General features: G+C 46.3%; 1 protein-coding gene across 1 annotated transcript in view; it reads right to left on the bottom strand.

The window, feature by feature from the left end:
- Positions 1–11,927: 11,927 nt before the first annotated feature.
- Positions 11,928–23,452, bottom strand: part of SHQ1 (SHQ1, H/ACA ribonucleoprotein assembly factor) — a 35,302-nt gene continuing 23,777 nt past the window's right edge. Inside the window, exon 11 of the mRNA XM_074550343.1 lies at positions 11,928–13,047. Within this exon, the coding sequence (XP_074406444.1) occupies positions 12,399–13,047 (649 nt within the window). The 3' untranslated portion in view covers positions 11,928–12,398. The remainder of the gene's footprint in view (positions 13,048–23,452) is intronic.

The following is a 23,452-nucleotide window of genomic DNA, read 5'->3' as shown; positions in this document are numbered from 1 at the left end:
AGGAAAGTAGGCCTTGCAAGGTCAGTTCTGTTCTTGGGTTCCTGGTGCTATGACATCACAGACATACTTTCCCTGCCCAGTTCTAGGGTTGCTGAGCTGAGAACAACCAGCTCCAGCTGGCGCCAGCAGAAGAAACATCTTCCCCCAAGAGGAAACACTGGTTAGCTGGCTCTGAGCAAAACAAACAAAAATGGATTCAGGGAACCATCCTGACACCCCGAATTCAACCAGGTGTGCTGGGAAGAAGACATGCCGACTGCAGCCTACACATGGCGCAACTCAAGTGCCTACACCCAGACCAGGTGACCCATTTGACCATCACCCTTTGGGTCCCCACACAGTTCCCAATCCTCCTCCTCCTCCCTCAGGACTCACTTTTCGTTTCCAGGCTGTCCAAACTGCTCAGGAGAGCAGGCCCAGACTGCCCCGGCCTGCTCAGGGGTGCCAGGCCAACGGACCTGCCATGGCGGGGCCTCTTGCCAGAATCTCCAGCAGCAGCAGAAGTAAATCCACAGCTGAGGTAAGCACATCCAGGGGTTGTTGGACAAGCCATGGAGTGGGGCAGTCTCTGAGCCAGCTCCCAGGGAGATCCCCCACATCCTTCCCTCCTTTGGCTCCAGCCACTCCCACGACTCTCAATTAACATTTAAGATTTCACTGAATAGCTGGCTGATTTATTTCATTTCTAGGGCCAGTAATTTATGGAAATATATTCTTAAAAATCAAACAGAATGCACTTTACTAATAGCTGGGCCATTCTCTGACATTTTGCAGAGTAAATGAGCATTTGTGCCCAATGGCGTGTTGTCCCATGACTGAACCCCTATAAAGGGCTTAAAAAATACCTATTAGCCAAGCTCATTAGCTTAAATATCATTAAAATAAATTATATTTCTCTACACACAGGCCCCAAAGTGAACACTACTCTCAGTGGTTACAGGTCAAATGCTCACTTACTCTAAGGACTCTGAGCTGAAAATAGAAAGGGTGTTAAAATTAGTTTACACATCTGCAGTGGTACAGAAATGATGTGCCCGTGCCTCACTGATCAGTTTGAAAGCGTTAACATTGCATATGCTGATTTTTCTTTTCCAGAAACATCAACGTAACGATTTCCTGCTGGCTCTGTGAACATTAAAAATATCTTTACCTGCATTGTTCAGCGTTTTAGATTTATTCGCGTATCCATTCTCCTGTTTAGACATCCAGCTGAAGGGAATAATTCAAAGCTGGTTTATTTTGGTGTAGCTCCGTTTCTCCCATTTCTGGTTTCAGTTTAGGGGGGGTGGTTTGTTTATTTTCCCATTAACCAGGCGTAAAATAAACAAAAGTAGCACCAGCTCCAGTGCAGCCCCAGCAGCTCAATTAGGCTGATTTAAAGCTCTCCCCATCAGCAGGGCTGATTTACAGCCCCTGCCCGGCGCTGCATGGGCCTGTTGAGCTCCACCCTGCTCTGTCCCCAGAGCTGCCACCAAGGGACTGCTGCCACCCCAGAGCTGCCACCAAGGGACTGCTGCCCATCCCTGTCCCCAAGGGACTGCTGCCACCCCAGCCCTGTCCCCAAGGGATTGCTGCCATCCCAGAGCTGCCACCAAGGGACTGCTGCCACCCCATCCCAGCCCTGTCCCCAAGGAACTGCTGCCATCCCAGCCCTGTCCCCAAGGGACTGCTGCCATCCCAGCCCTGTCCCTGGCTGTTGGAACCCAGGACATTCCTCTGGCTGCCCTGGGTGACTCCAGACCCCGGCAGGAGCTCAGAGACCTTGGCACAGAGTCAAAGTCAAAACCACCTGTGCCTTTGATTTTAACCCATGGAAACAATTACCAACTTTGTGTGAGGATTTACAAGCCACAAGAGTTTGAGTAGAATGATAGTTAATTCACAGGGTGTAAAAGTAGAATGTTGGGGTTTTTAGAATGGGGGTTCGGGGGCAAGATGGAGGAATCTGGGTGTGTCCAGTTCTTCTTCTTTTCTTCTTGTCCTCCATCTTCTGCTGGGATGGTGACACTTCTGGATTGGTTTAGAGTAGAGACAGACTGTCTAACACAGGTGATAGGTATTGGAAAATTATTGTAAATAAAGTACATGTAGTTTTTAGTATAAAAATATAACACCACCCCAAGGGCAGGGACTGTGCCACAGCCCAACTTGCTGGACAGATCTCAGCAGGTCAGAGAAAGAATGGAATAGATAAGGGAAAATAAACAGCCTTGAGAACCAGAGCTGAGGAATCTCGACTTCTTTCTTGATCACGGGGCTGGGAAAAAAAAGACTTTTTAATACTTCGGGAGCCATTTCAGCAACAACAATCCAACACCCAGCCAGGATGTGCCAATGGTTCCCTGGTGGCCCACAAAGCACCATCCTCACCCAACAAACAAGGCAGTGTGTACAGGGGCACCTGGAGATGGTGCAGCAGCAGGCAATGGACCTTCAGCCCACACAGCAGGTATTTTTGAAGGGCAGAGATGATGGTTTAAGTTGTGGTGGCTCTGTTGAACCCACACTGCCAAAAGGGAGCTGGTCCTTCTCTTTCTTGTTATGCCTCAACACCGAGCTGTTCCCAAAACTCAAAATAGTTGCATTTGTGTGATTGTAGGGGTTTAAAAGTCTGGAGAGGGACTTTTCACAAGGATTGTAGTGACAACCTGAAGGAGGGCAAGTTTAGATTTTACACTAAGAAAATTTTTTCTCTGTGAGGGTGGGGAGGTTCAGAGTGCCATGAGAAGCTGTGGCTGCCCCTGAAACCCCTGGAAGTGTCCAGGGTCAGGTGGGATGGGGCTTGGAGCAGCCTGGGACAGTGGAAGGTGTCCCTGTCCAGGGGCAGGATGGTCTTCAGGATCCCTTCCAACCCATTCTGTGATTCCATGATTTTTGTTGGAATATGGAAGTGAATAGGACGCAGTGCCATCACCAAGGACATAACTGAGAGGTGTGATTGCAGAGAGGTCACACAACCCTTGCTGTGCCCTACTCAACCCCACGTCATGGGCAAGGGGATCCGGGGTGGCTCCAGCGGCCCTGGGCTGAATTTGCAGAAGTTCAAGTTACTGATGAATAATCTCGTCACAGCACAGCGAACACGACAACCCACAGAGCGATTTTCACAGCCAGCTCCTGACAGGCTGAAGCAACAAGACCTTTTGACCTGGAAAGAACACCCTCCCAAAACGCTGCTGGGGCAGGTACCTGCACCCCAACCCCACAGCTGCACACCAGGGTTGATCTCAGCCACATCAGGAGAGAAAAGCACATTACAACCAAAGCAATCCGTGTCTTGCTATTCTCAAAGCATCCCACGAGTTGTATTTTCCTTGTTAGCAGCACCTCAAGAACATTACTGGCAGTGTAAGAGAAACCCAGCGCTGAGGTCCCCCCGTCCGGGCTGTGACAGATTGCTCGGAGAAACAACGCGGTGATTGAGGAGCCGGACTAATCACAGCAATTGATATAAATTACCGTGTCAGCTACACCGATGCCGCAGTCTGCAGGTTCACACCTCATTAAGCTTCCAAGTGCCAAATGAATCAACAGGGTTCAGCAGAACCATTCTTAATTAATTGTTGTAGCAATAGGGAAAAAGTAACGGAAAAAGAGAATCAGAAGTCCCGGCACAGGCGGGCGGGCTTGCACAGACTGAAACTCTGCTCCGATTTAGCATTTCAGATTAAAGACGCCCACGGATTAATCTCAGCCGGCAAAGAATTGCCTGGGGCTGGTTTTGGACTAGGGTGGAGTGAAAATTCAGGCTGGCGACTTGCAGACGTTTTTCCTCGAGTTGTGCAGTGAGTTTTGCATGGAGCTCTTGTGTCGCCTGTGAAATCTCCAGGCTTTGATTTCCCACCCCACCCGCAGCGGGCAGAGGCCACTGCTGGGCACCTCTTGGAGCCGATGGAAATTGCAATTCAGCAGCTTATTCTGAAGCCAGATGTGTCCATTTTTTCCTGTCTATATTCCTCAAAGCAAGATGCAAATTTAGCAGGGAGGGACGAGGCCTGGAAAGCCGCGGTCTCACCTCTGGCCGCGCTCCCAGCCTCTTTCTCCATGGACTCCACCATGCCAGGCTGCTGGAAGGACACAAAGTCAGGCTTGGGACAGAGCAGCAGCAGCCACAACTGAGTTTGAAAAGCAAAGGGTGTCCTTGTCGTTGGAGGGGGTTTTCCTGAGGTCTCATCAAAGATGGGAAGTCGGGATGCTCAGGGAATGCTGAGGAAAGGCCAGCACAGCTTGTGGGCCCTCGGTGGCTGAGCACAGAGCACAGAGCCAGCCTCCACAGGCACTTCTTGTGGCATCTTTAGCATGGATTCTCCTCAGCAGAGCAGCAGCAGCAGCTCCCCAGAGTGGAGCCAGCCCATCAGGCCCGTGGAGCGGATCCAGCCGGGCCTGCGGCTCCCGCTCTCCAGGGGAGGTTTGGATATCTCCTCCTGCCTTCCGTCGCGCGCGTTCCGCCAGCTTAAAGCCTCCCTGGAGCTCCCATCTGCTCACCACACAGCTTGTAATTGTGTGTGTAATGCAAGGGGCAGTCCAGCACTCAAACCACATTCCTAGCCTGGGATGTCTCTGGGTGTTTGCACTTTCCCCACCACTGCCACTCATCCGGCCCGTTCTCCCTGATCCATAAAACATCCATCCTGTGCTGGTATCCCGGCCTGGAGCTGGCACTGCCCTGATCTATCCAACATCTATCCTGTGCTGGTATCCCAGCCTGGAGCTGGCCCTGCCCTGATCTATCCAACATCCATCCCGTGCTGATATCCCAGCCTGGAGCTGGCACTGCCCTGATCTATCCAACATCCATCCCGTGCTGATATCCCAGCCTGGAGCTGGCCCTGCTCTGCTCCAGCCTTCAGGCCCAGGCACACCAGATCACCCAGTTTCTCTGCAGCACTGATTAACCTGTAATCTCAGTAACCTGCCAGTGAAATATAAATGGGAGAGAAAAAGGGAATATGAGTGCAGATTTCAGCTCTTTCCTGCTTGTGGCTGGGGAGCACCACTGCCTGGCAAGGGAGATTTAATGCTGGAATATTAAGGGATGTGCGGTGCCAGGAGTGTAAGGGAGGTGCCCATGGTCACTCAAGAAACAGAGTAATGAGTCAAAATTACCCATCCTCAGTCCTCACTGTGCCTGGGGTGGGATCCAGTGGAAATACCCAGCCAGTTTAAAGGAACTCAGGACTGTTTTAAAGCAACATTAGCAGCCAGGAAAAGCTGATCCTGCAGCTCCAGCCCTTTCTGCAGGGCCTGGTTGGGTCAGAGCCCATGGGGAAGGAGGATCCCTGAGCAGACACATGCTCAGGGCTGGGCATTCCCAGCACAAAGCCTCCTGCATTCCCACAGACACGTGCACCAGGGTCTGCTTCACATTATCAATGAAAATATCTTCCCATGACTCACCAAAGTCCAACAGATTCTCTTAATGGACTGGTCTGTGACTTTCCTCACATGGAATCACTTCTCCTACCAAGCTAATACATCACTATTTTCTTTAGTTTCCCTTTTCCCCATATAAATCTCTACTTAATTAATAAAGCCAGAAATTCTTTAAGAGAAAATATCTAAACCATATTTCTAAGCCTCAGAAAGACTGTTCTACCAACTAGCAGTATTTAAAAAAATATATTAATAGCAGTTTGAGAACGAGGTTTTGATAAATTGTGGTCCAGAAACACTTGTATTATAAATATTTATATTACAAATATTTTGTTCTTTTACGCTTATTACTACAAATCAGCGCGACAACATTTCTGCCCTTGTTTTATTTTAAGGGAGTTAAGGTGCAAATTGGAGGATTAGCAATCCAAACAGAATAGCAGGAATACAAACAGGCTTCCAAGCCAATTGCCAAAGAGTCGCTGTTCTCAAGGAGGAGCCCAGCACAGGAAGGAAAGCAGGTTCTTGTGTGGAAAGTCTCTTCACACCTTAATTACAGCTCCTGCCAACCACTTCAGCTCTGGAGAGGGATGTTTTCTCTGGTGAGAGGATACCATTAGCACAAGGAGCAGCATCCAGGGAAAGCAACTCGCAGGGGGAACTCCTCAGGCTTCTGTTTTCAGCCACTTTGAAAAGCAAATTGATTAACACACACACACACACGGCCTTCCCTGCCCGTGCTGGCTTTGCACTGACACCCAACAGCTCTGCAGGTTATAATCGAAGTGTGATTTAGGACTTTCCATTAGGGTCATTAAGAGCAGGGTGTTAAGGCTCCACGGGCTGTTTCAGCTATCAGAATGCTGGAATATGATGAGCTGAAAGGGACCCATACAGATTATCCAAATGCAGCTCCTGTCCTGCACTGGACACCCCAAGTGTCCCACCCTGTGCCTGAGAGCATTGTCCAAACCTGCTGTGTAATAAATACATTCTGAAAAGGCACATCACTGCAATTATTCATAGCTCAAACCTTCAGGATTTCAGAGCATAATCACATTAGCACCAGGATCTTCTTGGAATAGAAATTTATCCCAATTTTTAGGTTATGCTATTGCCCCTGCTCTCTGAGAGCCTCCCCTCCCTCCACACCGAGACCAGTGGGGTTTGCTGTCGGACATGTGAAGGTAAAAGGCAGCTTTCCATGGTGCCCCATGGCAAATCCTTGTCTAATCCTTCACACCGTGGATAAAGGGCTGGAGCCGTGCCAGGCACCTCGGCTCAGTTTCACAGCTCCCGACCGTGGCCCCCGCAGCTCTTTGATGCTGCCTGAGTGGATGCAGCTGGGACGGTGCTGCAGGATCACCTGGACACAGCCAAGCCTGCCCAGGTTGTGAGCAGCTCCTCACAGCCCTGCCGTGCAGAAACCACAAAAAACTGCTGAGGCAATTTAAAACCCCGCAGGATACACAGCACGACTTTAACTTTGATAGCGTTCCCCCTCCAGGTGTGTTATTCCCAGGATGTCACAGCCCCTGTGTGTGGCTTGTTACCTGGCACACGGCAGGTTCTGGGCAGTTTTTACCCCTCAGGTATTTTCCAGTCGGACTAACAGGTTGATTTGCTGAGTTACCTGCTGGCAGCAGCAGGAGAATGAGCAGCACATTCCCCACTGCCACCCCTGATCCATCAGCCATCCTGGCAGGGAGAATCAGCTGTGGAGGGATAAAGCTCCTTGTTCAGGACAGCAAAGGCTGACAGCTCATCCCGTGCTCCCCTGGGATCCTCCTGGATTCTCTGGATTCTCCCTGCACTGGCTCCCCCAGTCGTGAGCAACTTTTTCCCAAACCCACAGCACAGGAAGCACACTTGCTGTTTTTGTAATGTCATCACTGGAGCCCAGATCCACAGCTCGCATGCTTTGACCTTGTCTGCTGCACTCCTGCATTCAGATTTTTAAATTAATCATCTCATTCCAGGTAAGTGCTTTTAAATTCGGCCGAATGGGGCGTGAATCCTGCTGGATGGGGAGCGCAGGTCTCTGCAGTGAGATGGATGAAGCCCTGCTGCACTCCCCGTTTTGTTCCGAGGCTGCAGCAGCAATTGCCTGCTCTAATTCGAATGGGAAGCCTCGCTGTAGGGTAATTAAGCACGTGGGGAGCTCAGGAGAGCCGCCTGCCAGCACCTGGCGCTGGGATTCCCCTTCCAGAGGCACCTGCACTAGATGGTAATTCCTTCCCTCCATTTCCCACTCCGTTCCCAGCCTCTCCCGGCAGCTCAGCTCGCAGAACAGATGGAGCAATCACCCTCCTCCTCCTCCTCCTCCTCCTCCTCTCCCCAGCACGGACCCCTGCTGCTGCCAGCGCCTCGTGCCGCTGTAATACACATAATTAGGCAAATCAATGGACAATGCAGCATATTAGGGGAGGTGGAGTTACATCAAGGCAAAACACGCATCCCTATTTATTTACCGCAGGAAATGGGACATTTCTGTCTAATTGCCAAAAATTGCGGGCAGGAGATGGAGTGTAATCACAGCCCTGGCAGGTAGGGTGCAGCCAGCAGGTCACTTACCCACCTTGTCTGGGGCACAGCTGAGGGGAACCCGCTCTCATCTTGATATTCTGTTGATTTATGCTTTAAACATCTCATTACCATTGATGAGTTACGCTCCCAAATCTCTCACGCATCCATAATTAGAGAGAGGGATGTTTGCAGCCATCCACCCCACCACTGACTCCAGACCAAAAGCAAAAGTGGAGGCTGCAAAATGGAAAATGCAAAGAGCAGCAGTGCCTGCCCTCCCTGGGAAGCCAAGCACACACAGCTGGCTCCTGACTGAAGAAGGGGCTGCTGAAATTCTCCTCCTGTGGCTCCCCAGCTTTGTTTAAGCTCAGAGCAGGTTCCCTGCTCAGCAGCTTCTCTGCTCTGCCCCTTCAGCCCTCGCAGCTCCCACCCCCTGGGAAGCAGGACATGGTGAGCTCCCACCACATCCCAGGGGCAGAATAGAAAATAAAAAATAATATTGAATAAGATATGTGGAATTAAAGAGTGAGTGTGCTGCAGATGAGCACCGTGTGAGCAGAGGTGGGACCTTGGGGAACAGGGTGACAGTCAGGAAGGGGGCTCTGCATGGAGAACAGGGGTACAAGGCAAATCAGTGATGAGATAGAGAGGCTTTTACAATTTTGGGCTCTTCTAGGAAGGTGATCCTCCTGCCAGGAGGAAATCTGTTTCCAGACCTTGCACACATTCAGGTTTTACCCTGGGTTATGGATAAAGTCAGCTGTGCCCCTGCCTGAGGAAAGGAGCTGTCCCAGAGAGCCACCAAAGCCCCGTTCAGGGGCTGCTGAGATGCCCTGGGCAGAGGGCTCGGGGTGTTTTGTGGAGATGCTGACACACAGTGGAACACAGCCCAAGCCTTCAGACACGTCACATTGTTAGGAGGTTTCTGGGATCTGATTTTGGTCAGCTCTGTCAAATTTCCAGGGATTTGGAGGAGCAGTGAGTGCAGCTGGTGTGGGTGAGCACCACAGCTCCCAAGGCACCAATAGCACCTCGAGTCACTTGGATACACAGAAAGGTATTTAAGAATACATCAGAAATTGCAGATTTTAGCTTCTCATCCTTGCTCTGCACATGTCAGTAGCAGACAGAGAAATCTCCACTGTCAGATTTGAGTTTTACTCCTTTTTACTCTATTTCTGTGCTCCTTTTGCAGAGTTAGGCCTGGTATACCTCTGTACTCCTTTTGCAGAGTTAGGCCTGGTATACCTCTGTGAAACTGGGGATTATTTCATTTAAGTCACTCAGCACATCAGCATTAATGAGAGAGACTGAGTACAGAGCTCCTGGGATCACTGGGGAGTTACATTATCAGACCTTGCTGCTTTCTAGACCTGAAACTTTTTGTCCTTTTCCCTGCTTATCAGCTCTCCCACAGAAATGAGCTGCTCTTGGGTCAGAGCTGCCCTTCATGGAGCTCTGCCAACGCCTTAGTCCCCACCTAAGGGACACACATCTTGTTTTTGTCTCCAAGCATCCTCACAGTGCCACCAACCGTGCTCAGCTGCTGCTGTGTGCTGCCTTATGATATGAGAAAACACTTAAAGAAATGCAAACCAACTGGTCTGATCTCAGGTCACCAAACTCAGCATTTGTCAAAGCAGGACTGTTACTTCTCCACAGCCTAAGGATGTAAAAATAGCCTGATTTATGGGCACCACAATACTACAAACCCAGAGCTGTTGTGTCAGTGCCAAATCATGCCTCACATGTGCCCACGTAGCAGGAAAAGGGGGAGGAACAGATCCACGAGAGGCTCAGGGAACGCTTGGGTGACTCACACAACTGCCACAGACACGTTTGTTTGTTTGCTGTGAAGGTATAAATGTCATCCACTGCTGGAATGCTCAGGAAGGGCCTGCAGGTTCCCATGGGACATTCACTCTGTCCCTGCAGGGCTTGGGGACCCTCTGTGCCACCGCCCAGGTGCCACCACAGCGGCTCCACATCCATTTTCTTCTCCCAGCTTATCTCCCCCTGGCTTTGGAGTGCATTCTTCCTTATCTTGGAGACAAATGGCCTCCACGGAGAGCTCGGAGCAGCAGAGCCATTTATCTGCCTGACACGAGTTTCCCTGTTTGTTTTCTGCAGCCTTGAGCCACGGGCTGGGCTGTGACAGCGCTCAGCTGTGGCACTGCTGGAGGGTCACCCGGCCCCTTCACTCAGGCCTCTGAATCAATGCCGTGCCCATATTTATCATTTATTGCACTAAATCAAGTCCAATCGATGCTTTCTTGTTTTTGACGTGCAGCAAAGCCCTTACAAGCTTTTCACAAATCTGTTTGGAATCAAGGAAAGCCAGGGGGAAAAAAAAGATATTTAATCAATTCAGCTCTAATTTTTGATTTGGAGAGAGAGGAAAATGTGGCACTGTTCCCATGAGAAAAAGGAATAAAAATCAAAACCCGCTTCTGTTTAGCTCCTTCTGATGGTTTCCAGCACTTCACTTGTTGCTTTTAACACCTTAAAGTACTACATGAACAAGCAAGTCCCTAAGACATCTCCATCCTTTTCTAGCCAACTTCAGGATGCAAAGGCCTCCCTTCTAAATAAATGTGACTTCTCAGGAGCTCCTTTTTGTGTGTGTTTGTGGGGTTTTTTGGTTGTTGTTTTCCTTTTGTTTTCTTTTGGTTTGGTTTACTTTATGCTTTATTTTCCCAAATGTTGATATTTTACAGACTCGGTAAGCCTCAATTTTGGCTAAACAGTATTAAAGCTCCACTTTTCTTTTAGAGGTGTCTCTGTGCATACTTTCTGGAGAAACAAAGCTTTCCTTAGACAGGCACTGCTCATCCTGACCCTCCACTGTGCTGGGCAGTTCAGCCTTAGGTGGAATTCTGATCACAGAATTTCAGGCAAATACTTCACACCCCACCCCTAGAGAGGTCACTTCAAATTGCCATCAGTCAATCCACAGCAATCAACACCCCTTATCAGCTCCACAACCAGAAAACAGAGTTTCACACAGATTTCTCCAGCCCCTGGGCAGCTGCAGAAGCTCCTGAGTTCATCCCTGGAATTTGGGGAGAGCAGGACCATTGCTCTTCTCTTCTGAAGTGCATTTCCCCATTCGCTCAGACTTTGGCAGCTCTGGTGTGGATTTTATTGCTGGCATTTAGAAGAATGAGTGCTCCCTGCCACACAGGATGGGAAAGGTTTCTCCCCCAGGGAACAGAACACAGAGACTGATTAAGAGAGCAGCAGGTATTTAAGAACATAAAAAATATTGGCAGGTGAGGGCTGCAGCTCTCACTGAGCAGGAGCTGCTGCAGGAACAGAGCTCACCCGCTGCTTTCCAGCAGGGAACAGCACTGGGGAAGAATAAGTCCTTTAGCTTAGGATTTTTGTACACTTTGATAGAAAAAAGGTTGAAAAGTAATCAAAACTTGCTTCTGCAGAGGAGTGAATCAGATGCTCCTGTTGGGTCTGGGCTCCTGCTGAGCCACTCCTGGTGGTCCACGCTCCATCTTCCCAAATCCTCATGGAGAAATTGGCTGACAAAAAAGGAGATGATTGGGAGCAGCCACCTGCTGCTTACACCAACATAAATTAGCTAACAAACTGTGTTAACCTGACTGGATTATTTGAGCATTTTAAAGGCAAGAAAGGATAAATGAGTTGGCCAAAGCTGTGGGCCACACCAACAAAGCCAGGACTGCCCAGGCCAGGTTTGCTCTCAGTCCTGCTCCAAGACCCACAAAGGACATTGTTCCTTCACTCTGCTTCAACCTGCTGTGGTGGAACTGAGAGCATCTGCAGAAAAACATTAAATAATTGGGATTTCTGTTCTTTAAACAGCAACAGAAGTGTCCACACACAGAAACTGCTCAAAAACAGCACAAAAGAATGAACACATGACAAAACTGCTGAAAGAACTTAGGAGGAACTGCAGAAATTTAAACTTTATCTCACACATAAAAGACACAACCATTGGGATCTTGTATTGATGGCATAGAAATTTATTTTGTACAAAAAATACAGAATTTATATATTTCAAAATAATTTACCATCACTATTTAAACTTTTAAAGTTATAACCATTATTTGGAATGGTTTACTATGAAGCATTTTAAAATAACAGTACAACGGCATAAACAAGTTTATCCAAACATAATGAGGATATTTTTCAAGTAAATCCCAACAGCTAGAGAAAATTAAAATGAGTCATTTCAGTTATATTTGATTAGGACATCATTCTATCACTGAATAAGCTTAATGAAAACAGTTTCTAGAAGTTTATTGAAATTATATTAGACTGTTGAAAATATTAGACTGTTGAATTGGACAAAAATAAAAATTAACTGGAAGAGTATCACACAGTCCTATCAATTCTTTTCAAAGCAGTCTTGTCCTCCAACAAAAAAAGAAAAACATTTTTGTGCAGCATAGGACAGCCTTGGGACAGCTCATTCTAGAACAAGCTGTGAGCTCACGGGTCACACTGTGCTCCTGCTCAGTCCTTTAGTCTTCATCTTCATTTGTGCTGCAGAGAAAAAGCAACGGGTTGGGCTTGGGAGACACCTCCAAGAAATTTCCCTTCCCAGCAGCATCCTCTGAAAATCTGTCAGGCTCGGGTACAGGGTTTCCTTCTTGTTCCTGTGAAATGCAGCCTGCAGTATCCAATCCTTCAGGCTGCTCTGAAAGTCTCATTGCAGACTGGATTTGCATTTCTAATTCTTCTATCAGTTTTCCAGGAGGAGCCGTAGATTGCAAGGAAACCTTTGATTTCCCATCGCCGACCTCCATGGCCCAAGTGTCCGTGCCCTGCCTCAATCCATTACAGCCGATAAGTGGAGCTGTCCTCTCCTCCTGCAGCGTGCCCTGCAAAGAATTTATTTCCCCATCTTCACTGGTCGAGGACTCCTGCTCATCTGAATCAGAGCCTTCTGTCTCAGATGATGAAGTGCTGCTGGATTCTTCAGAGTCACTTGTCTCCGACTCGGAGCAAAGCAGCTGTTGCTTGGAAACTGTGCCAGCAGCTTTTAACGCCTTCTCTTCCTGCTGCACCAGCACTGCTGCTGCCTCCAGCTCTTCCAGCTCCAGCCCCATGTGGGACTTGCTGAGCGTGGTTTTCTGCAAGGACTCACAGAGTGCAGCCAACTTTTTTGACCTTTAACAAAGAACAAGATATGTTATTGAACCTGACAAGCAGAACTTTCCCATTTGATAACGAGAACACCAATCTCAAGCATTTCTTCCGTTTGCTTGGTATGCAAACAACTTTCTTCTGCAGCCCTGATTGTTTTTCCTCCTGTAACATCTACTTTTACCATCAGAAGGATTCCTAATTACAATTATTTAGGGTAACTTTTCCCACAAGGTTAGACAATATTCCACTGAAAGGCTTTGAGGATACCTTCCTGAAAGATCCTGCTGTGGGATGCTTCAGCAGCGCACAGTGAGGGAGGAGAGATTCCAGAACAAACCTTTTCAGGTTTGCTGTCTTTAGCAGCACACCCTGCAGCACAGGGCTGCCTGGCTGAAGTTTATGTGCAGCAAAATAATTTTGGTTTCCTACCCTCCCAGACACCTCTGTGAAATGCAGATGAACCAGGAGAACATTCTGATCAGTGATCCAGGCTCCTCCTCTCCCACGATCACAGGAGATGTTCAATAACTCTGGCTGCAGATGTGCTTCACCCTTCCCCTGGAATTCAGCTGAAATACAATTCAGCAGGAGTACAGGACCATTGAGATAGATGCCCCTAATAAAGCAGACACACCACACTGGCTTCAAATCTGTGGTGCAGCCCCATCCATTTCCTCCAGTGCTGGAAGCCAGCACGTGCTTTACCAGGAAAGGGCACCGAGGATTTATAAACAGAGACTGAAATGGAGGGGGCTGAGGGCAGAGGGGAAAACGGGCATAAAAACCCAAACATACATCCTGTGTCTTGTTGTGGAGTTTTGCCTCAGACTATCAATCAGCTTTTCACCACTTCCTGCAGCAGCAGGTCTGCTATAAATCCTGCAGTAACTGACTGGGTTTCATTTCCTCTGCCAGGGCTGTGAACCTGCAAGGCACGACACACTGACACTGGAGCAAGGAGCTGGGGATGTAATACACAGCTCCTGCAAGGCAAAAGTTAAAGTGCTTCTTCTCTCACTTGAATGATTTTAAAGATCTTTATATTCTATTTCCCAGGGGGCATAATTACTCAGTATAACATAGATGCTTCCACTTTTTTTTTTTTCTCCTAAAGGAATTGCATTTTTAAGTGGAGGAAGGGAAATTCAGTGCAGCTTCTTACATGTTTTACAGACAGGGCAACATTTCAATGCTTTAAAAACTTGGAATAAAACACACTAGACTTCCTTAGTTCAACCCACTGACCAGGAAACTGTGAAATAATTTTCCCAGAAGTAAAGCAACAGAAAAGAATTTGTATTTCTAAAATTTTCAAGTCTAAAGCTAAGAATTAAATGCAACATGATCCTACCAGCCTCTAATGAAAAAAAAAAAAAGGGGGCACCAAATTTTAAAAATGTATTAGAATAATGTTTTCTTTGTCCCATTTCATCCCACTGGCACCATCAGCAACCAGCACACATCCCCTGCCACAACAATTCCCCCAGTTCCCACTGCCTGTCTCAGCCATTTCACTGCTGCCATTAGGACAGAAAAGCAATTCTCTAAATCCTGTTTCTCCCCACACTTCCACTGTATCTGTCAACTTCTGTATGTATATTCTGTAATTCTGCAATGCTTTTTTTCCTTTTTCCTATTTTTTCTACCTTTTCATGCCCATTTCCCCTGCTCCAGACTCTCAGTCCTTAAAATCCTCTCCCCCTACTTCACTATTTCCTTATAATGCAGTTTATATATTAAGATACAGAAATATATCACAGAACTGCACCAGGTATTAAGGAGTTTATGACATAATGTGCTTTTTGGCATTAATAAATACTTTGCTGTGTCCAGGTTACCTAATGCCAAGTGTTAAGGAAGAAAACACACAGTGATGAACTTGTTTGACTCAACACACATTATGTTACCAAATTCAAAGTGGTCCTGCTGACAGATAAAAGAATGATCTCCCTAAAACAATTAAAACTCTTGGCCACATCAGGTATTTGCTGTCCCTGCTCACTGGATTAGATGGCCTTTAAAGGTCCCTTCCAAGCCCAAACATTCTGACTACAAAAAGTCTCATTTCAGTTTTCTCAGGTCAAATGCTTCTTCCCAACTTTCACTCTTCTCATCCAGTCTCCATCAGAATCTAAAGAGCTCAACTTTTAAATATGACAAACTCAAAACTGTCACTCCTTAACAATTTTATCCATAAACCCAAAAAGCTCTGTTCCCCAACTGCAATCTTGTATTTTAAAAAACCCCAACAAAGAACACTTGAAGAATGGGGTTGTTTCTTTTCTGTCTCTGTGCAAGGGACTAAGAGAATTACAATTAGCCATCAGTTCATCTCCTTTAAGGCAATTATCTAATTTGAAGGAGAACCAAGTTTCAGGAGTGCATTTCACATCAGCCTTAAGAAAAGGTGGCAGCATTCCCTGGACAAAAGAATGAGGCAAACAGACCAAAAATCAGCATGGAGATGCTTTCAAAGGGAGACTGTGGGTCTCTGAACTGATGGTTTCCCAAGGTGAAAGATAAGCAACAATTCAGGAAAACAAAAATGAGACACCAGCAATGAGATCTTGTGTATGAGAGACCTGCAGTAAACAGGCCCTGCTGTTTCCAAAACCTTTTGAGTAGTGTTTGAGAGATTAGACAGCAAATACTTTAATTTTTCAAGTATGATTAATGGAATCCATGATTACTTTAAGACATGCTCATTCAGTATGCACATTTGTGGTAATGATATCTTATTATTATGGTAATAGTGTTCTTACATAAACATGCATAATGGGTTTTAAAGGTGCTACACATGATAATTATTAGTTATCACAATGTCAGTTGCTTAAGGAAAATGTTTAATTACAGGTTAAACTGATCAGATGCATGTTTTGTTTAATGCATAGCTTTGAGGAACAGATAAGAGAAGCATCTCGGGGCTTGTCCATGTAGTCTGGAATTAAAATTCCAAGACAGAACTACAGTAATCCTTGTCTAGGCACAGGAGAGTTTCTTCAGGTGCTAGAAGAAGAAAAAAATCTTGTTCTACAGATCTTAGATTATAAAGGAGTGAAACTGGGCTGAAAAGAACAAAGAATCAAAGGAGATTTAGCAAATAAAGGGAGATGGAGAGAACTCTGAAAAAAATAAAAAGAGGATTATGGCAACAGGCAAGGGAGATCATTAGAGGTTTACAGCAAAGGCCACCTGTGGCAGCATGAAGAGAAAAGTTGGTGATGGCAGTGACTGCAGGATGGGGACAGGAGTGACAAGCAGGGTGGGAGCAGAGCAGGACACAGCTCCAGGTAAAACCCAACTCCAGTTCTGCTCTGTGTTCCAGGGAGCACAGGATCTGAGGAGGCAAGATAGCTGTTATCTCTGGAACATAGAGCTATGAGGAAGAAGTCTCACTGCAGACAGACATCAGGGATTTGATTGTTTTCAAGGAAGATTTCACATAAGCTGGAAGACAAAAATCAACCCAGTCACTGACAGTAAAAAAAAAAATGCAGGACTTGGGTAAGGGGGGTACATCCAGACACAAAATCCTCTCATTTCTCCCAAATGATGATGAAGAAAAAAAAAATTATGCTTCTGTATACTACATCCATCAGTCAGCACTATGTGAGGAAAAAGGTTCAAGGAAAGAGTGTTAATAGCTCAGACCTCCCCATCTGCCTGGTACTTCCCTTACATGCAAAACTCTTGTTTTAGCAGTTATGTTATGTTAAAAAAGACTAAACAACTCAAAGAGAAATCGAAAATATAAAAATCAGCAATCTGCTCCTCATTCTGAATGATGGTGGTGCTGCATACTCAATCATGGCAGGGGAATTGCAGATCTAAAACACTCTGCAGATGATTTGCAAACATGGGAGTGAGTGTCACTGTCCAGAGCAGCTGTGGCTGCCCCTGGACCCCTGGAAGTGTCCAAGGTCAGGCTGGACAGGGTTTGGAGCATCCTGGGACAGTATAAGGTGTCCCTGGTTGAAACTGGCTGATCTTTAGGGTCCCTTCCAACCCAAACCACTCCACGGTTCTGTGAAAGATTCACACTGGCAGCACAGCCTCCCAGAGCTGCAGTCAGTCAAATCTGTGGAATGGAAAGTGACTTTTCCTGCACAGGCACAAGCTCCAGCTCGCTTTTGTTTTTGTAAACAATAGAAGGATTATTTCTACTGGCTCATCAATTTGGCTTTGCATTCACAGATGCACACAAACACCCCCTGTTCTGAAGCACTCAGTGTAAACAAGGTGTAAGACATGGCACAACCCAGCTGAGCCTCCCTGTTATCTCCCCTGGCTCATCCTGGCCAAGTGACAGCTCAGAGCTGCCAGGGCTCACCGAGCTGCTCCTGCCCCAGCACAGACCCTCAGTGTCACAAACACTGACAGCAGCTCTGCTGGCCAGCCTGCTGCTTGAATGGGACCCAACTGATGTTGGAATGAACTAAAAGTGATGCTGCTCACATGTGGATAGGGCCCACTCGGTGTTCCAGTGGGAACCAGTGCTCCATGCTGGCAGGGCTGCCAAGCCCTGTTTCAGAGTGTGAAACACTTCCATTAATTATCTTTAAGCCTTGCAGGCAAGACAAACAAGTCTCAGAGGCAGCAGAGCCGTGTCAAGCACGGACGTGCCTGCGGAGCGTGCGGGGCTGAGATCTGAGATCCCTGCAGCTCCTCGGGATCAGGCAAACATCCCAACAGCACAGCAGCCTGCTGTGCCCCTCTGCAGGGCTGCTGTGCCCCTCTGCAGGGCTGCTGTGCCCCTCTGCAGGGCTGCTGTGCCCCTCTGCAGGGCTGCTGTGCCCCCTCTGCACGGCTGCTGTGCCCCCTCTGCACGGCTGCTGTGCCCCCTCTGCACGGCTGCTGTGCCCCCTCTGCACGGCTGCTGTGCCCCTCTCTGCACGGCTGCTGTGCCCCTCTCTGCACGGCTGCTGTGCCCCTCTCTGCACGGCTGCTGTGCCCCTCTCTGCACGGCTGCTGTGCCCCTCTCTGCACGGCTGCTGTGCCCCTCTCTGCACGGCTGCCGTGCCCCTCTCTGCACGGCTGCCACATCCTCTGCACGGCTGCTCTTTAACTTCTCTCCACCCAGCAGGAGCTCTGGACACACAGGATCCATCTCCTAGCAAAGCTGCTGCATTAAGCAAAAGGCGTCCTGTCTGCTGCATCACAAGAGCCTGAATTTTATATCTTTAACACACAAGGAGTTACCAAGTTTAAAGAGAAAGCATCAGGCTATATTTACACCTTTCTCCACGAGGCCTGGCAAAACTCAGACTTAGCAGAGAAAGTTTCACAGCCAGCCTCTTTCTTTGATAAAACAGATAAGATATCAAGCAATACAACCAGACCAGTATCCCCACTCTAAATGTGTTCCAAATTACATACCTGGCAGCACTGCTTACAGTTTCCCACAATTATTCATTTAGCCAGAGGCACTGCAAGTATTAAGACAATTCTAGAGTTAATATTATCTCAGACATCACCAGATATTATCCCAGAGCCTCAGTAGTTCAGATAGAGTGTGCAAATTTACTATCTGCGAGACATAAATGTCAGTTAAACTATAAGGAAAAATGAAATTTTCTGCCTTGCCACCAGGACTGGTGCCACAGTCTCAAATAGCTGTAACAGACCTTAAACTTCATGGGTTTAGCCCAAAAGTAGCACAATTCCTTCAGCAAGGCAAACAACAATGAGAAACATCCCTCCACACCTGATGTGCACTTTCAGGCAGCTTGAAAGAAAAAAAAAGATTGAATCCTTATGATACAGAATTGACAGACAATTTGATTTTAATAAAATATTCAAGACATGAAAGAGTCTAGGTTTGATCAGGCCTGACTGGTAAGACACAGGAGCAATAATGATGATGGCACTGAATACTAAAGCAGAATTCATTAATGCAGAAACAGCTCCAGTCAACAGGCACAAAATGGCATAAATGGTCCAACAATGGGGTTAGATCACAAAACCCCTCCAGTTCAGGAGAAGAACCCTTACAAATGGACATTTAGGTGCAATAATAAGAAACTCATCACACTAAAGGCACTATCCATTTGCCCAAACCACTCTTTAAAAAGTCATGGGTTACAAAAGAATTGAGCCTCAGAATCTGCCCAGAGACAAGAGACTAGGGCTCAATTACACTTTTAGAGTGTGTTTTATAGCATCTCACATATTTCACCATTTATTATTTCACTTTCAAGGTTATTTATAATGAGTGCTTCAATTATACACTAGTCAGTGACCTCCAATCATAGTGAATTAGCTTTGAAAAAGCAAGTTCAGGATCAGGGAACAAAAATACTCCAAAGGAAGTTCTGAAGGAAATTCAGAGCAGAAAACAATCTGGGTAAGTATTAATAGTGCCACCCACTTTGCCTGTCACGCACACTGCTGTATTACAGACCATGACAACAACTAACTTCACACAGTTTTTGCTGCTGAAGTACCTTACTACAGACTTTTACCCCAATTCCCCACAAGTCTGTGCAATCTGTGCACAGATTTTATTTCATCCAGATCTGGGAACACAACTATTCCTTTCAGCACAATACCACCATGAAGTTTAAGGCATAAACTGAAAAATACACACCTGAACCCTTCCATGGCAGCAAAAGGCCCTCACCCAGAAGAGCACAGAAAATATTTTATAATCATCAGAAAGATGAGTAAATAACATCTACTAAATTTCTTTCCAGCCTTTATTAGCAGGTTAGCTCATCACACCCTACCTGACTTAGGAGATCTGAAAGAATCCCAGAAGAGGTCGTAGAATTAACAGAGATAAAAACAAACAGCACCATCCAACAGCTTCATGTGCTCAGTTTATGATACACTTTTATAGTAAGAGGGAGAAGCCATAAATAACTCCATTAAAATCTCATTAGCTCTGATCAATGAGTACAGAAGATAATGGAGGAATGTTAGTAAAGGAAAAACAGGATCATTTTCTTCAGAACTTAGGTAAAAATTGACCTAAACTTTAACTAATCTTCTACCTTATCTGCAACAAAAGACAGATGAGTATAAACACAACAGCAAAAACACAACATTTGTTCACAGGAATTAGTCCTGGATTAATCACTGTTTTCATAGGAAAGAAACAAACCACCTCCCCAGCACATCAAAGACAACTTAATTTCTAAACTTCAGTTCAGTACTCAGAAAAAATAAGTGCTCAGTCTGTGCAAGATCTTTTATACAACTGCAGGTAGGAATTCTTGCTTTCTATCCCTCAAGATGATGGACTCTGATTTCCAGCCTAAATAACCCAACTTTGCACAGTCACACTGCCCATGTCCATACTGCTAATCATTTCCTTTCTAACAGCTCCTGGAAACAACAGGCAACTTTACCAAATTTAAGAGCAACTAGAATTTAAAGATTGTTGAATTCCTACATATTTCCATTAAAATAAGCAGAGGGATGAATAAGGAGCCTGCTGGGACAAGGCTGGCAGGACACAGCTATTGCAGGAGGCCAGGCTGGCCCAGCAGCAGCTGATCCTGCTGATTCCAGCTGTGGATGCACCTCTGCCTGGTGGAGGTGTCAAGGGATGTGAGGAAGGGACAAGAGCACAAGAATTGGGTTGGGAAGTTTATAAAGTCTTTTTTCCTCCTTTCCTCACAGATACCAGACAAAGCAGAGACTGGAAAAGCATTCCCTGCACAGCAAATCTTCACTGCAAACAGGAAAACCTCACTGAAAAATCAGTGCTGGGTTGAAAAGTCCGGAAAATGCATTTCCCTGTGAGCAGCATGGCCCCACTTTGACTGGAGAGGAGAAGAAAAGCTGAAATGCAGCAGCAGGAGCAGAAAAGCTGAAATGCAGCAGCAGGAGCAGAAAAGCTGAAATGCAGCAGCAGGAACAGAAAAGCTGAAATGCAGCACCAGGAGATGGCTCTGGGCAGGAGAAACCCCTCCTTCTGTGCAGGTGACAGAACACAGCCCTGCCCCATAAACAACGGCTGATGGGGAGAATCCAGAGGGCTTAAGGGGAACATAAAATGCTTTAATCTTGGAATTCTGGCTTTCAAAGGGCATTACACGGATTCTGAAAGCAAGAGAGTGATGTACTTACACTGCAATCCAACTGGCAGTCTTGTAAACATGAACTGCTATCTACATAGCTTAAAGTATTACAGTTTGTTAACCATAAATCAAATAGAAAACAGCACCAGTGTTTCAATTTAAGTGACTTCTTTTATGTTAATAAGTCTGAATGTTTCAAGTGACTTTCTCCCCTTATTTATTCTGAAATTCCACAGTGCTTCTTTCATAATGAATCTAAATACTGCATGAGCTGAACTTCACATTTATAAATATTTTAAAAAAAGATGAAGCTTTCCAATATAACATCTTACTTTCATTACTTGGTCTTTTTGATAAGTTGAAACCAAACAGATCATGGATTATAAAAGAAATCAAGTACAGCTTACTTATGTAGATGATATTATGAAAATATTAGTAAGAGAAAACAGACTTGGAATTAATATTGCACTATAAAAAGAAACTGAAGAGTATTTATATGTTTTAAGAATAGTTTAACAGAGCTCTGTTGCCAAAACAGCTCCACTAAGTTGCAGCCAGTCCAAACATCTAATAATGGCACAGCTTCCAAAGTCATTTATGATAAACACAAATAATGAAAGATGAATAGATAACTCACCACAAAACAGATGCAGAGAGAGAGATTTTATAAAATGACAGTAATATTGGCTGCGTTACAGAAATGGAACATTGAACTGCTCTGTATTAGCCCCATTTCCCTCAAGTTTCTTTGCTGCCATTACCTAGAATTTGGTCTTCACCATCACTGCTGGTGATCTAGGAGAAAGCTCTTCTCATGCTGCAAATCAGACAATTTGTATTACGGTATGGGAATGAAAGGTACTCACACAGCACGGCAGAAAATGTGAATTTTAGTCTCAGGATAATGCTAGCAAAGTCCTGTATTACAGAAATAACAACAATGGCAGCGAACAGGCTTAAAGGCAGAATTACAAACATTACTCCAACATGATCCTACCCCTTCACAATGGAATTTATCCACCAAACAACACAGCGGGGCTGAGCAGAGTTTAACTCCTCCACTGCTCCATTGCTGTGACTGACACCAGGAACACCTGAAGGGAAAACTCCACCTGCAGCTCCCTCACCCTCAGTCTGACCAGGAAAAGACACCAAACCTGAGCATCTTGCAGACTGCTGGCAGCAAAGCAGATTTCTGCAGGGCCTGGAATGAACAGCCTGCTCCCAGCTCCTCCACATGCCCTGGTGTGCTCGGGCACCTCTGAACAAGGGGGGATGGCTGCAACTGCAGCAGGGCCCATCTGGGTTAGATATAAGAAGTTTTAACAATGAGGGTGATAAAACACTGGGAAAGGCTGCCCAGAGAACCTGTGGCTGCCCCATCCCTGGAAATATTCAGGGTCAGGCTGGGCAGGGCTTGGAGCAATCCGAGTTGAAGATGTCCCAGCTCACTGCAGGAGGGTTGGACTGGATGCCTCCAAAGGTCCCTCCCAACCCAAACTGCTCCATGATTCCACGATCATGCCTCATAGACATAATGATTGTTATTAAGCTGGCTGCAAACAAAGCAGGAAGATGTTCCCAGCCTGGAGCTCAGCCTCCCCCTTGGAGCAGAGCTGCACATTCCACCTGCTCAGAAAGGGAACGACTGCACCAGCTCATCCTGCCCCTCATCCAAGCAGAAATGCACTCAGCTGAGCTGTGCTGCCTGAGCAGACACAGATCACTGACCCTTCTGCAGGCACACAGCAACTGCCTCCCAACAACTTTGGAAAATCAAAGCAGTCGCCTGAGGGGGGAAAAAAATGGCTTTCTTCTTTGCCTGCTCTGCCCACAGCAAGGTGCATTCAGACACAGCCTGAAGGAAGCTGAGCTACAGAAAAGTGATGGAATAAATAGGAAAAAACAACAGAGGGCAGGAGAGCAAAAACATCAAAGGAAACTGCAGCTAGCAGCTGGAAGGAGAGATTAAATCCCTTGTTAAAAATCCATGTTTTACAGGGCTTGCTAAAACATACATGAGAGGGAATTTCTGGTATAATACACATCTGTCTATCACCTTTCTGAGCCCTCAGGGCAGTGTTCTGCCTTAAGGCTCTTAGGTCAGAGCCCTGTGTTAGCTGGGTATTGTTATTTACAAGTGCTCTGTGTGCACCTCCTGCTTTACAGACACCTCAAGTGACAGCTCAGGCCTTAAACAAGATGCAGGACCTGAGGAGAGGCACTGGCAGCAAACCAACAGAAATTGTATTAAAAACATGCATCAAAACACCGAAAGGGGAGACACACAGAACGTGCCTGCAAATTATTAGTTACTCTTCTTAAATCCAAGAATTGGGATCTAAGGTGTAAGAGCAATAACTTAGGATGAAAATAAATAAATTTGGAAGTTCTACCAGCTC

The sequence above is a fragment of the Zonotrichia albicollis genome, chromosome 12, assembly GCF_047830755.1.
Source record: "Zonotrichia albicollis isolate bZonAlb1 chromosome 12, bZonAlb1.hap1, whole genome shotgun sequence".
In the NCBI taxonomy this organism is placed as follows: Eukaryota; Metazoa; Chordata; class Aves; order Passeriformes; family Passerellidae; genus Zonotrichia; species Zonotrichia albicollis.
The sequence above is the reverse complement of the archived record's forward strand: the minus strand, read 5'-3'. Positions and strand labels throughout refer to the sequence as shown.